This window comes from Pseudopipra pipra, chromosome 4 (genome assembly GCF_036250125.1).
Source record: "Pseudopipra pipra isolate bDixPip1 chromosome 4, bDixPip1.hap1, whole genome shotgun sequence".
NCBI classification, from domain to species: Eukaryota; Metazoa; Chordata; class Aves; order Passeriformes; family Pipridae; genus Pseudopipra; species Pseudopipra pipra.
The window spans coordinates 67,472,203-67,488,585 of NC_087552.1; the positions used below are offsets into that span (position 1 = coordinate 67,472,203).

Here is a 16,383-nt window from a genome sequence, read left to right on the forward strand (position 1 = left end):
CTCTTTCTCCAGGTGCCCACACACAGTCACTGCCTCAGTGCCACTGCCCAGCATCTGAGACTGCTTTATGCCCATTCACCTTCCTTTTCCAGATTCAAATTTATTAAAAAAAAATACATCTCCACTAAAGATCTATTTTACATCCTACCTTAATTCAGCACTGAGTATTTTCATGCATTGGATGGCTTGCTTAAAAATTTCTTATACAAATAAGCAGGTAGCAATGTCTTCTTTTCAACATTATGGTGTTCCATGAATCCAAAGACAAAAGAAAAGTTTTATGTTTAAATAGGTTCTCACAGTACCCATTTAAAACAAATTAATTGTAACAAACATAAATTATTTTGTTGAGGAAACAGGATGAAGCAGAAAGCCCACTGGGGATTTCTAACATGGCTGCTGCAATTCTGAGAAATTACACACCTCTCCTTTAATTTTGTTTTTCAAAGGAATAAATATCCTTTAACTCAAACTGCAGGTATGCTGCTCTCTATTACAGAAGGAATCAAACATTTGAGTAGAAACCAATCATTGTCAATACAAGCAGAAAAAAAGCATTTATTAGGAAAAAGAATGAATAGTTTTGATTAATGACTTCTGTTTGCTCAAGCAGTTTTGATTTATATAGCAATTTCCTACTTTATTATTATGTGTTCTTGCATGTGGTACATGAATTTGCAAATACTCAGTTTGATAGATGTGATGCCTCTCTGCCCAGTGCTCACATTTCCCACTGACACACTAGGAGGTGTTGACTGACCATTTTGGTTTTAACATTATATTAAAAGAAATATTTGACACAAAGCTCTAAAATTTTAATTTCTTCCCAGTGTTTCATGATTAACCACAGACCAGGAAATGCAAAGTGACTGTTGGGTTGCCATGAGTACATGATGCATGTACATCTGCACTGATAATTATGTTAGGCAAGGTTTTATTGTTATTGCTGACACTGCCAATCATGATTATAGCAATAAGACTATTTCTGTTTTTCCCAGTCAGCCCTTTCAAGCTGAAGTTTGGATAATGCATAATCATCCTCAAAATCCTGGCAGCAGTTCTCATTGTGCACATAATTGAGTTCTAGTGTCATCTTTCACTGTTAAAATTTCTCTAGTACCACCAGTCCCTCTCAGCAAGTCTCACCTTGTGTCTTCCTCAGTACCATGATCTGAGAATTTTGTTTGTTTCTCTACAGAAACTTGTTTCTCTACATGACTTCTTACCCACTGTGTTCTTCCTGTTGTAGCCCTTCTTTTTCAGAGAAGTGAGCAGCTGACATATTCAGTGCCTCTCAGTTGTCTCTAGCCTCTGACTTCAGTAAATCTGCAAGTAAATTCTGTTACTGTTTTCCTATTTCTTGCCTTTTCCAGGCAAATCAAATTATGCAGTACTAGGAAAGCAGTATTACATTTTGCATGGTTTCCCTGGTTTCAGCATTCTTCAGTCTTGGTTCTGCGTCTCAGAAAGGTCCTTAGGTAAGATTAGCTCTCTTACCAGATTCTTTTTTCTCTCCTGGTTCTGGATAAATGCTTTCTCAAGTGTCTATATAGTTTTCTGCCAGGTTCTTTAATTCCTGAAGTCTTTCTGCTGGAGATTGTTTCAGGAAATCCTTAATGATGTCTAGTTTCCTAATTCTGCACTTATTAGTTCCAATTGCCACTTTGTCCTCTTACTCAGGTACAATTGGGAATCTCAACCTACTTTGTTCAGAAGATCCATGAACTTTTGACCTGGCATAACTAAGAAAATAAATTATAAGAATCTCAAACTAGCAGAATGATTGACTTGAGTGGGAATAATCTTCATTACATATGGAAAACACTGTATTAAATTATCCAATTGCTCGTGTTTCTCAGCTAAACTGAGCAGAGAAAAGTCCATTTTACCTTTGAGCAATTAGTAGCATTCAAAGGAGCGACGTGAGCTTCTACAAAACTGAAGACTATTTGCCTGATGAAGGTTTGAAACTATGTTCAATTTTAGTTTTCTTCTTCAAAAACATCTGTACTGCCCTAAGGACTTTCTTAAATCTGAGTGCACTCAAAGCCTGCCTGTTTAACATTCAGAATGCCTGATTATACCAGCACTAAGCACAGACTAAAATCAGTATATGGGCCAAGTAAGCAAAAATTGGTGGCTTTGCTGATTTTCTAGGTGTTTGAGTATCATAATAATGGTGAAAGACTCTCCTTCAAGAAGATACACAAGAATACACCTACATTTTCTCAAAGCACTTTAGCCAAAAGTTTCACAACAAAGCATGTCATGGCAAAAACCCCTCATAATAAACCACAGCAAACTTTGGTTTTAAAAATGCAACCAAATTGTAATGAACAGACTCATGAGGAAACTTATTCCCAAAGGGTACAAATGTCATCAAATATCTCTGATAACAATTCATCTCCCATGTTCCAAATACAATTTGTGTAGGTATTTGTTTTCAGAGTGTGAGTAGATGATTGAGATTTCCCTCAATACACTTCCCTTTAAACCAAGTGATCAATATTCTTCAGTGCTTTCAGTTGTCAGTAATGTCAGCAGCCTTTCTGAAGCTGCATTTGGATAAGGTGGCACACACTTGATTGCAGAGTCACAGCTTTTTATTTTTCACATTGCTAAATCCATTAGCCCTTTATAGGACTGTTTACATCAGTGAATGGGAACTGGGCAGGATGATGCTTTGCTGGGAGTGATGTAACTACACTCTCTGGTTCAGAAACAGTCAGTGCTGCTGTTCTGTGAAGCCCCTGCTATTGTGGAGCTCTGTAAGGCATATGGAGAGATTCAGTGCATGCTTCTATCAGTCATTTCTTGATAAGAGGTTGGATATTCCTGTTAGTGAAGCCCTAATAATAGCCTTTTTAAAACCAGCTTTAGGTCAGACTTATGCTTTGAGTCTCTAGACTCTCACATCTTAAAGAAATGCTGTTGCTGGAAATATCTAATTTTTCTTATGGGTCAATATTAAATTCTCCTCAATCTAAAGAACTAATAATATAGTAGTAGGATTTTTGCTAGCCAAGAATTTGATTGAAAAGGAAAGGAGAAGATTAAGATTAAAATAATATTTTCATTTACTATGGACTATCACCACTAAAATTTGTAAAGAAGTTGTGCATTCCTGGCTGACAACAAAAGCCTTTAAGTGCTTCTGTTCACATCTTACTATTTTGTAGTTATTAAATGATTATTGACTTTAAATACATTTTCTGCGTGGATAACAAATTACTTTTAATTGAAAATGTGTGATTTTTGTTTGTTTGTTTAGGAAAGGTATTCCAAGTGAACAAGTGAAACATGCTGATAGAGAGCAAGCAAAGCGTATAGTTTACTCAGTGGTTTATGGAGCAGGTAGGCATTTTATAGCAAAAAAACCCCAGCTGCAGTAAGTTTATACTTTATACATAATTTATATAAGTGGACTGAATTGCTAAAGGTAAATAAAAGTTTGTCAGGGTATTACATTTTTATTTTTATCAAGGATTATTAAATTATCTACCCAGTAGCAAAATTATCAAATTGCCATATACAAAGATTATCTGATTTTGTATTTATTTGCTGCTGATGTAATTGAAGCATTTGCTTTATCTAAAATGAGTTTAATTTTGAGTGTACTTTGCATTCTCTCAGTATATAGGTAGAGATGAGAATAACTGCAATGAAATTAAAAGAATTCCAATATTGTCTCAAAGCACATTTATAGAATCACAGAATGACAGCAGTTGGAAGGGACCTCTGGAGGTCATCAGATCCAGCCCTCATGTCCAAGCAGGGACACCTTGAGCTGGTTGCCCAGGATTGTGTCCAGATGGCTTTTCAATGTCTTCAGCACTGGAGAAAGGCCTCCCTGGACAACCTATGCCAGTGCTTGGTTATCCTCACAGTGTAAAAGTGTTTCCCTACTTTGAGTCTTAATGTTTTCTGCCATTTCTTTACCACCCAGAAAACTTGCCAAAACCACTGTTCCCCATCCTGCCTAAGTCCAGCCCAGGTCCCAGTTAAGTCAAGATGTTCGATGTACTTTCCAAAACTGCCTCCCATTTCTTAAATTTTGCCCAACTCTCCAAATGCTTCACACATGGTTAGAATTACCTTTTCTGGGGAGACAGATGTTTGTATATCATGAGCCTACAAGCTGTTGTGAATTGTATTTAATGAACAGCTGACTAAACTTTATGTAGGTCTTCTGGAGAAATCCAAAAGCTTTACAGAAGATGAGTGCTTGAAAAACTCATTTAGTAAATGAGAGTCCTGGGCTGCAGGCTGTATGTAACTTGTAAACACTTAATGCTGCATCTTGGGTTCCTGAGATGCTTTCTAAACCATCTTTTGCACTGAGTCACCAATAGTCCTTGAACCAAAGGCAGAATTGGCCAGGGCATTCAATTTATTGTTTATGGCATTCAACTGGGAAGGGAAGAAAAACACTTCAAATTCAGCTCTCCAGAATATGTCTTTTGTGTATAGAGGGGTGTGTGGGTTATATACACACATATAAGAGTAAATACATATATATGCACACACCTGCATTTTTACATTAAGCTGTATTTAATTTTAAACATCTGTGTTTAAAATCTGCATTAAAAAAAGCCCAGCACTTGTTCCCTGCAATGCAAGTTCAGACTCCCATTTCCAGCTTGAATGGTTTCATCACAGGGTTATTTTACAAAATGCAAGCAATAGCACTCCTGCCCCTTGTTCCATGCACATGCTGCACATTTCCTATCCCCTTCACTGTGGGTGGAACAGCAGATACCAGATGTAATCAGACTGAATCACCACCAGTTGAATGCCCTGTAGTTCTGTATATAGTCAGAAATGCCTCAGTTCCTGGGGCTAGAGCCTCTTTCAGTGAAGCCTTTGTCTTTCTACTCATGCTATAGAGAACTTCCACGATTAGATTTAAGCACAGTATTGGCACTCCCTCACTTGCTCTGAAACAGCCACTGAACATTTTGGTGCAGCAGCACTTGATTTAAGTATCTCCTTTACTCACTTGGTTTGTGTCCCTCTCTCTCAAACGAGGACAGTTGAAGCACCTCAAAGATGATAAGATGTTTCCAGTTCATTAGCTGTGTGATCAGTTCCTAATTAAGACATGAAATGATATCATTAAACTACTTAGATGGAAACTGGGCTGACAAAAAGTAATTGTTAGATACCTGAAACTGATGGACTGAATTCCATTCACAGTTTGTCTCCCTTCAAAAGATGGCTCACTTTGCATTAAGAAGACATTTTGATACAACCGAAGAGTGTGAATAATACTTCTTTTAGGATTAAAAACTACATAAACATTCCCCGAGGAGCTTGCCTCTATTATGCTTACAGGAGTTAATGAAAACTTGTCATGTAGTAAATAGTGTGTGTTTTTTCTCTTTGTTTTCTTAGCTTTAGGTTATCCTTGGTTTATGTTTTCAAGGTCTTTTCTATAATTCCGGAGGATAATAAAGAAAGAAAGTTTGTTATTAGGAAAAGGTTCTTCCCCCAGAGGGTGGGTGGGTGGGTGTGGGAACAGGCTCCCCAGAACAGTGGTCACAGCACCAAGCCTGACAGAGTTCAAGAATTGTTTGGATTATACTCTCAGGCACATGATGCAATTCTTGGAGTGTCCTGTGTTGGGCCAGGAATTGGTCTTGATGATCCTTGTGGGTCCCTTCCAACTTAGGATATTCTATGATTCTATGAATACTTTTGCTTGATTTGGAGCAGTTCAATTCACCTGCTTCTGCCTCAGTCATCTTGTAAAACTAAAACATGGAGAACTTAAACATCTGTAAAATAAGGAATTAATTCAATTCAGTGCCCTAAATTGACACAGAGGGATGTCAAAGTGTTTAAATGAAAACTAATGCTATTTTCAATTTTGAAAGATAGTATTACAGAATGGAGAACACTAAATCACAGGCTGCTACTAATAATTCCCCTGGCATAGATAACTCAAGGAGAGTGCTCAGGGAAGCTTTAGTCCACTCCTGGGCTTTACTTGGCATGGTCTATGCTCCTGTGTTGTGGAACATGATCTGACACAATTATGTGGCTGTGCCTTCACCTCTTTTTGCTTCCCAGGAACTGTATTTCCCTGGGACCTTTCAGATGTCCTTGCTAATTTTGTGCCTTAATTTTCCTAGTATTTTATGCAATACTTTGTTCTCTATATTAATAGTTCTTTAAATGGATAACATGGACAAACTTAGATGTTACAGTTCTCTAAGGAAGCTACAGAAGTCTTCTAGCTGTTAACAATATATGCTTTAGCAGATAAATTTATCATTTGCTGACCCAGGAAGAAAACCCAAATTAGTTAGATGTCAAAAAAAAAAAAAAAGTACAGACCTATAATAGCTCAGCAAGTGTCATCCTGGATGTCTTGTGAATGTCTTCCTCTAGTCCCTTGTCCAGACTGGTGTTCCTGCAGCTCAGTGCAGATCCTGGCATGACTGAGAACAAAATGCTACAGAATTATTCTGAAATGCACATCAGACTGACAGTGATGACATTTAGGTGGCTGAAATCCTCTCTCCTTTAAAAGTGCTAGAAAATTTTTCTTGACAGTATTACCGTGACAAGGACTATTCTGTGCCTTTCATGCCTTGAGATGTCTCCTCTCAGCTTATGTTCTTTGCAGACACAGGGCTAGTTCTGTGTTGCTGTGCAGCTGACACAAATATATCTGTCTTTCAAACTTCATATGACTAATGTTGATGTATGTTTTATTTTTGCTGGAACTATTTGGTTTATAAATGTGTTTCAACTGTAGCTCTTAGTTTATATTTTCACACTCTGAAAAACTGTCTTCGGGTTTTTTCCACATTTTTATAAGTGCTTTTAGGTCCAACGTAATACATCTTCTGTACCTATATTCTGTCCAAAAGCTATTATTCCTTTCTCTCTCTGTTGAAACACTTTTTTCTGATTTTTTTTTCTTTTTTCTACCCTTTTATCTCCAAACTTGGACACAGATTTTTACAGACATTGAGAAGCCTGTTTGAAATCCATGGGACTCAGTCTCCTAATGGCCTTTCTAAATTCAGGCTATTTGACCTGATTGCTTCAGCAGTTAAGTTTTTGTGATTTTGACATCAACTCTAAAGCTTCTAGCTAAACTCAGTCTCACACATCTCAATCCCTTTTTAGATCTTCATTAATATTTGTGTTTGTTTAAAATTGATTTCATGTCTTTATCTGCTCTTCAAAGTTTTCAGATTTCTACTCTGAATTAATAAAATGATACTTAAAGCTTCACAGAGTTATTCTGTGAACAAAAGATTTCAACCACATTATAGGTATAAATTTTAACTAGGAATTTCTTAATTACATAATTCTGGTATACTTCTTATTAATTATATACTTAGTCCAGTAACTTCAGTAAAACATTCAAGCTGAGAGTTAAACATTTATATTGTTGAAATGTGATTGTAGTATATCAGATCCATCCTCTTTCACAGAGAGAGCTAAGTAAAGTTAATTCCAGTAATTGTGCATGTAACAGTGCTATTGTATATAGTGGATTTCTGTTCTGCTTTATTGCATAATAAAGATAATTTCTCTACTACCAGGTAAAGAACGTCTTGCTGACTGCTTGGGAATTACTCCTCTTCAAGCCAGTCAATTTATAGAAAGTTTTATGCAAAAATACAAGAAAGTGCATGAATTTACAAAGAAAACCATTGAGCAATGCCGAAATAAAGGTACTCCAAAGTCTGTGACCACATTTAATGTACTGTTCAGCACTGTTTGACAGTGGTGAAGACAAACATTCAGCTCAACCCAAATTCTGATAGTTATAATACAATAAAAAAGATGGAAGATCATTTCTTGGTGAATCAGGTTTGGGGTTTTGTTTCTTTTTTTAACCCTAAAAGGAGGTGCTTAAGCCTGTCTGCCTTTTCTCAGAAAGATGCTAACAGAGTAAGACATCTGTTCTCAGAGTGAACCCTACTTAATGTCAAGTTACACTGTGTCATTTTGACATATGATGTACTCCAACACAAAGAAGCCCAGGGAATCTTTTACTTAATAACAGGCTACATGGCTGCTGGACTGTGGAAGCTCAGCCAATTACACAGCCAATTTTTTAAAACTTATTTTTTATTTGCATCAGTCAGAATTTATGTGCTTGAAGTTCAGGTGGTAGCTGTGATGACAGATGTGTGCAGAGTGCTTCTTGGAGCCAGCAGCTGCAAACTCTTCTTGCATCAAATTTGTTGTTAGTCTACATATTCATTTATATTTAGTGAATCCTAGGAGTGCAGTAATTTGAGGAGAGAAAACATAGCTGCTTGAAATATTGTCTTTTAAAAGCTAATTAGCAGAACTGTCAAAATTGAGTTCTTTTGTTTCTTAATAGGGCACGCAGTACTAAGACATTTTGTAGAAAGAAATAGTAAATGTACAATATAATGTTACCCATCATTGTATGTCACGATAGAAACATGTAATTGATTTCTAGTCATGAAAATGGGTAGTATTCCTTTTTTGTACTTTGTAGGGCCTAAAAATCTGCTGGTAGCATGAGCTGTCATTGTGTCATGCAGTTGCGTTCCTTCATTCATTAGTGTTAGTCAAGAAAAGTGAAGCTACTGAACAATATGTTTTCAACTAGAATTGAGCCCAACATAATGTACCTAGTAAAATATTACACAGTATTACACGTTTATTATATATTTATGATCTATTTAAAATAGCAGCATTCTTTTCTTAAAAATGAATGCATTTCAATAAACAAACTTCTGTGGTAAAAAATCTGATTTGTAAGTTCAGTAGACAAGAGTGTCATGACTAATGTTCTAATGTCAAGGCACACTTGTTTAATTACTTCTTACTCCTCCTTGCACTGCTGTCTATGAACCATTTTTTTAACCATTAATGGTAGAAGAGCAATCTATTTAGGTTGTACAACCTCTAAAAATCTGCAGCAGATCAGCATTATTTAATATTTTTCTTGTTAATCCACCTCAGATTCTAGCTTTCCAACAAAAACATTCCAACCTAGTGAGGTCATATTAAGGTAATTTTTCTTTATCTGCAGTTCAAAGGTGAGCAGCATCCACCCCACTAATATTATTTAGGTGTTATGAATGTCTGATATTCCATATAGATATGATAAGCTTATAAATAATTATTTTTGATGAAGATATTTGTTATTGTATTTATTACTATATTGCTGTTGTTTTTTAATGAAATATTAAAAAGACTACTTTAAGACCTCATTCAGATATGTATTTGCAGATTAATCATTGGCCCCAGACACATCCTCTGCCACTGTTCCATGAATGATGGTATTTTTCTGGGGATGCTGATCAGTTATGAGTATTGCAAGGGCAATTCTGTTGTGGAGTCACACCTCATGGGAATAAGGAGATTACAGCAAATCTATTTTTACCTGAGAATATAATATTTCAACAGTTCCTTCTTTAAATACTGTTCTTTGTGGAAAATCTTAGTTAAACTGGAAGGACTGATTTGCCAAAGAATATCCTAACCCCCAGATAATTCAGTTTCTTGCTCCAAAACTGGTACTTTTGGTATCAGCATATACTAATTCACAGAAAGCAGTATTAATTCAACAGAACCATCTTCTTCCTCTTCACATAAGCCTGAGTATGTGTTGTTCATGGTAAGGTTATAACTTTTTCTTTGAAGAGGTCTCCTTACCACTTGTGCTTGCATGGCTTGGTTGCCACAGAGGAAATGAAGCCGTGGCAGACTGAACTTCCATATAATGACAATTCTTGGGTAATCAAGGGGATCAGAACTATAACAGAATATTTTTTTAAAGATTTATTTTTAACATGGATGATCTTTTAATTTTTCTTAAAATAAGAAGTTTAGTTTTGAAGATAAGCTAAGTTTTTGTATGTGTCCTTTTGACAAGAGCATCCTCACGTCTCTTTTCCCTCTCGACTCTTCTCTCTTGCCCTCCCAAGTAGTTTTTTTAGCACAGTACATCATTAGTCCTAACGTAAAACTTTAACTGTGTTTTCATATATTTCTTTTAAACTAAAAGTTAAGACAGTTTGGCTGTGAAAGAAACACAGAAATGCCACATAAAGAAAATTGAAAAAAAAAGATATAATTTGGTTTTTTTTTCCCCAAAACTATTTTATATTTTTGGAATATATTCATTACTGATTTAATTACTTTACAAATTGATTTTTCTTTACTATTCCCAAGTAAACTACTCATTGCATGGAAAGCTCTAATTATGCCTGCTAATAGATAGCTAATTCTGCTAGGTATTTATAGTTTCATCTCCCACAGAGAGAGTTTGGTGGTTTATCAGTAGACATTCCTAATGAAAACACAGCTTTAATGAACAGAAGTTTTCCTTGTATAACATGTACCAATAATCTGAGTGAAATAATTATTAAATCCAAAATACAATAAGCATTTAAAGTTTAAATAAGGTCTGTTTTCAGAGTACAAAATATTAAATTGACTCAGACAGCACATAATTACAAATATCTATATTATCTTCAAAGAGAATATTTGAAATTTAATCACTCTGAGAATACTAATTTCTATTTAAATCCTACCAGGTTATGTGGTTTCCATAATGGGACGTAAAAGACCCCTGGCCAACATCAATGCCCAGGATTACAAACTGCGCACTCAAGCAGAGAGGCAGGCTGTCAATTTTGTAGTTCAAGGTAAAGAGCTGCCCACCTACCTTCCTGCTTATCTACCTGTCTCTTTATCTCTGCTTGGCTTTAGTGGGCAACAATTCTGGTAATCTCAGAAGAATGAACATTTAGTAGTCTACTGGAGGAAGTGTGAGGTTTTACTATGAAAGAGAAGTTAAAATGATGTAATCTGACTATCTTGGAAATTGCTAGTAAACAACAACAACAATAATAATAACAACAACAGTATAAATGTTTTGATACATTGGAGTGCTCTGTGGTGGTTAAATAATACATACTGTGTATAGAGAGAATATCTGGAATTCAGTTCTTCTGATGCACTGCTGTATTTAAACATTTTCCTTTCTAGTTTTCATAGTTTGTTATTCCAGAAGGGTTTCTGTAATTATGCTGCTTACAGATTCTAGCTTTTATTTTACCAGATAGCTTTAGTTTAAGAAATATAAAACATTACAAGGGTCGTGTGTTGTTAGTATTTGTTTTGAAACCCAACTCATTCAAACTTAATTCTGTGAAGGGCAAGAAAAAAGATATTTTTTCAGAGAAAAACATTGCCAATTTACCATATAGATTGAAAATGTAGAAATCAGCAGTAAGTGCTTACATGCTAGTTAATCTGATGCATTAATATACTCTGTTTAAATCAGTTGGGGTTCAGTTGTGTACAGAGTTTAGCTACCCAAGGGAAAAAAACAACCTGAGCTGCCAGTCGCAGACTGAGATGCTTCCTAACAAGCTATCCCTTGGAAGAATTACTTTTTAATTGGATGATGCTGACGGGGTTTTCCTTAAGTTATACTGGAAGTGTACAATTTACAGGCAAGTGAAAAGTGCTTTCTAGACATGGTGATGGAGTGCTCCTTATAAAGTGATTTGGATTTTCCTTTTGAAAGGATTGTGTGCTGGGGTTTTTTTTTCTCTCTCCAAATGTTATTCATTTTAATGTTTCATCTTTAAAATGACATAAGTATTTATGTCGTGTTTGACACTCCTTATAATTTGTAACTGACTTTAAGTACTGTCTCTGCAAGGACACCTACAGATCTAGAATTCTAATATATACCCTTTTGCTTGAGTAATAGTTGTGCTTGAGTGACGGTGCCTTTCTGTAGGAGGCCCCCACTTGTAGAATTTTAAAATATCCTTGTAAGATCTGCAGCAAAGGTTTATGGGCATCCCTGTCCAGCCTTCTCCAGAGCCTTGTGCTCAGTTTAGCTGGCTCCCATCCAGCTGGATGGAGCCCCTCCAGGTGAAGGCAGGATGCTTGAGCCAACACAGCGAGTCCTGCTGAGCTTACAGTGCACCATTAATAAAGAAACACGGCCCTCTGAGCAGCACTTGCTCTGTCCATCTGTCCCAAGAGCTGGAGCTGAGGCAAAGCTATCACAGGACTGTCTACCAAACACTCATTCCTAAGTACCTACAATAATATTATCATAGTTTATTGTTGGACAAATCTGATGAAAAATAATGTAGTTGTTACTCAAAACATTTGATATTATAAGGTGCAATAAAACAAGGATGAAAAACTCTAAAACACTTGGTATTCCCAAATTTTATAAAAAATTTTATTCTAGACTACAATGATTTTTTAATTTCAGGATTTCAGCCATGAGATAATACTTTAGGAATGTAAAAACTTAATAAATTATATTAAAACCTTTTATCATGGTTAGTGAACTAAACTACATTTAATTTATGTGTTCTATAGTTATACCTAATAGTCTAATTAATTTAAGTAGTTTGCATTTTGGTTATGGTAGCAACAATTGGTAGCAGAAGACTTCTTCTGATGCATGACAATATTGAGAGGAATGTAGAGTTTCAGCTTTTACTTCCTGCAACTGGGTTTCTCACACTTTGTTCATTTTTTCTCTTTTTGGATATTTCCCAGTTCAGTAGTTTTCACCAATGTACAGCATATATTCTTCAGTTATAATTCAGCTCTACCTATCCACACAGAGCAAACCATTCATTTTATCTTTTATTATTTATTTATAGTTGTGACAAAATCAACCAGAAGGATATATAATTATTTTCTTTTTAAAAATTTAAAGTAGCTTATCTCTAAAGATCATATCTCAGAAAAAATTATTTTGAGAATTCTTTTATATTTTATTACTTTACTTTTTTTCATGAAGAATATATACAGAACATATGTATTGTGATGGACTAAACGCTCAATTACATAGTTTTATTCTCGTGATCATTAAGTTACCTGACCTTTGCTGAAACATCCTTTCCTACCTTTTATACCAATGTGTCCCTTTTTGTGATGTGTTGAATCAATTTGACACATCATTTGAACAGGAAAACAAGACAAGTATTTGAGGCTGAACTCGCAGTCAGACATTGCCATCTCTCAGCCGTAGGTCTGCACTTGATACAGTCAATGACCAAAACAGTCTCAGCATGGGATTCAGAGGAGACAGTTTGTCACAGAAAACTGTGGAGGAAGAAGAGCTGTTAAGTCTGAGTCCTCGTTCTCTTAGACATTCTCCCTTAGCCAGAAGGGCCAACTCCAGGGAAGTGGTCATGGCACCAAACCTGACAGAGTTCAAGAAGTGTCTGGATGGTGCTCTTGGACATATCGTTCAGATTTAGTGTCCTGCAATGAGCAGGGAGTTGGACTTGATGATCCTTATAGGTCCCTTCTGACTGGGGGTATCCTATGATTCTATGATTATCTCCCAGCACAGTACCCTTACGATTTGCCTACCTGGTTGTTCCTTATCCCTACTCTGAAAGTTGAACCATTTGGAAGAAAGAATTCAAAATTTGTTGAGTTACAGAGTGCGAGAAGGGCAACGTCTGTGGTCTTGGACATTTAGGATATCTGATGGGACGAAGAAGATTATGGCTTCCAATCCTTACCTAAAGGATTGTTTCTGTATTTTATCTGATAAATCTTTTATGTCAAATGTATGGTTCAGAACAGAGCCTTTCACCAAACTGCAGGCCTGGAGAATCACCAGAAATGTGTTGTCTATTATGTACCATGACACTGTTTTATGCACCACTGCTCTTAACACTGTAATGTAATGAATATATGAATATACACATGGAAATATGGAAAAGTACAAAATTAAGGTTCCAAATTGAAATGCAGCACTGAAACAATGTTCTGACCTTTTGTGACAATAAATTTTAATTGATTTTTAGATAAATTTTAATTCAAACTTAGATAATTTCAGACTTTTTTTATAAAAAGGAATTTTTCAACCTATAGCTATGACTGACAAATTCACCTTTAATTTACACATAATTTCATATTGTTATTTTCTAGTTTTAATTAACATGTAATTATTTTGTTTGTTATTTATTAATCTTATAATCTGTATCACATATTACATTAATTGGATCTGCTAGTTTTGAAAATTCTTATTATTCAGAATCTTCAGATGTTTTCCATTCCTATGCCATAGTTCCAAGAAGAATGTTTTCCTTTTGCATGCTTTAAATTAAAAGCAGATCACTTTCTTTCATAGGCTCTGCAGCTGATCTTTGTAAAATGGCTATGGTGAAGATTTTTACCTCTGTTGTCGTTTCTCCCACTTTAACAGCCAGGTTAGTAATGAATGACTGCAAAACTGTTTGTTCTTAAAACAAAATTGGTTGAAATGAATATATTTCTGGCATTTTAAGCAGCTGTAGAAATGTCATGTATGCCTCTGAATCTTTTAACAAGCAAAGACTTGTGAGATGGTTTTATACATTTAAAGTTACATCTTTGTACTTTAGTGGTTGGATCTGTAAATCCATCCCAAGGCAATAAAATGCCCCAGGGCCATTTAAACTCAGTCAGATCCAGTTCAGTGGTAGTTCTGCATCTTTGAAATCAAGCCCACTGATCATATCCTTCCTGTATTTTGAGGGTATTGTACAGTGGGAATTGAACATTCAATGGGCTGGGAAAAAAAACAGGAATCAGGAAACCAGTACTCAAGCAAAATAAATGAACATTTTTTATTCTTGTATAGATGGCTTTCCTTTGCTAAAGAAAAGCTTGGTCATCATGATTCTCTTCTGCTGTGACTGCTGAGAGTTGGGCAAGAGATCACAGAACATCCTCAAGAGTTTTACACCACTAGCAGAAATAATGAAGTCTACTTTTCCTGTAAAAAGGATGGAGGGGATGGTGCAGAGAGCCAGGGAGCATTATTATTTGCTGAAATAGAAAGATACTTTGAAGTCAAACAGGCACAAAAAACCCCCAAACAAATGGCTTCTCATCTTGTGTAATGCTGTAGTAAACAATCCAATGTCACATGAATTTGTGCAGTAGAAGTTCAAATAAAAGCAGAGATAGCAGATAGTGCAGAACATCAGTGTTTCTGTCATCTAGAAGGAGTAATAACAACTTAGCTGTAGCAATCATGTGTTAAGGACTTCAGTGGGTATTTAGGTTACAGAGGAACAGGGTTTGACCTTCCAAATATACTTGGCAATTAGGTGTTATATCCAACCTATAAATACTCTGTGTGTGTGTGTGTGTGTGTGTGTGTGTATCATTTACACACAGTGGTGTTGTCTTATTTGATCCATGTTTGAAAATGTAATTTTTAATTACAAATATAAATTCCACTTTTTGAATTCAAAGTTAGAGTCGTTCCTATGCCAAAAATAAAACTGTTGAGTGTTCTTGGTAGTACAGATCTGAAATGGGAAATGATTCTTTGGTGGAGATCCTGCCTGCATTCAGATAATGGTACATTTCTGTGTTGAAGGTTGGATGATGCACTATCACATATTGCATTCTACATTTTCAGGCAGATTCTCTGCACTGATTATAATTCTTTTTGATACCCGAGTTGAATGAAGAGACCAGAATCTGATGGCTGTGGCATGGATGAAAATTTCTGTATCCGTAGCAAGCAAAACTTCGAGTTAGATTAGTGATAGAGGAGTAGCCAACAGTGTTTAGTAGGGGAGGCAAGTGGAGGTGATGAGAGGGCAAAGAACATACTCCCTTCTGCAATTCCTACCTGGCACACAGATCTTTAGGTTCAGTAACTGGCTGTTTGTTGTCTGAGAAAGCCAAATGTCATGTCTGATAAAGCTCATGAATGTTTTCTTCTCTCTCAGCAGAAAATTTTGCTTGGGTTTTTATTTCTCAAAACTATTTATTTTAAAGAAGTAGTGTCACCAAATGGCTGAGGAGGTAACAGATATGGGGAAATATTGGAGTTTTACATGTTGAAATTCCTTGTGAAAGCATAGGGGGAATGGCTACACCAGACAACAGCAAAGTATCACTGCCTATCCTGCTTATTCTTATCATAAATGTCACAGCTGGGAAAGATCAAAACTGCAAGGACATGTCAAAGAGATAGACTAGTTTAAACAAGAATTTTGAACTCCTGCCAGCCATTAACAACTGGATGGCTTTGCTAGAGGAGAGTGTTTTAATAGTCAATAATGGCTCCTTGCTGTAATATTTAGTAGGTACTTATGGCCAGACTTGTCAGAAAAGCACAATCAATGCCTTTATAAATTCCGTGAACACTCACCAGTTTGGACAGTGGCATTTGAAAGCATCAGTTGGGGTATTGCCAAAAGAGTATGGGACTGAAACTTGAAATATTGTGTTTCCACTTGCCTGCCAGGTGACATTCAGTTAGTTATTTTTTCAGTAGTCTGTTTCTTGATTTTCTTATCAGTCAAGTTGGGATAATGATCCTAACATCCTTTATGAAGCCCTTTGAAAAATATTGTTAAAAGGAAGTGTGTACAT

The 16,383-nt window shown here is 35.9% G+C and overlaps 1 protein-coding gene across 2 annotated transcripts in view; it reads left to right on the plus strand.

The window, feature by feature from the left end:
• The window catches only part of POLN (DNA polymerase nu), a 94,246-nt gene that overhangs the window by 57,793 nt on the left and 20,070 nt on the right, over nt 1-16,383 (plus strand). For both annotated transcript variants that reach the window (XM_064653413.1, XM_064653414.1), the window contains 4 exons: nt 3,272-3,354; nt 7,563-7,694; nt 10,545-10,655; nt 14,138-14,216. In XM_064653413.1, coding sequence (XP_064509483.1) covers nt 3,272-3,354; nt 7,563-7,694; nt 10,545-10,655; nt 14,138-14,216 — 405 coding nt within the window. The remainder of the gene's footprint in view (nt 1-3,271; nt 3,355-7,562; nt 7,695-10,544; nt 10,656-14,137; nt 14,217-16,383) is intronic.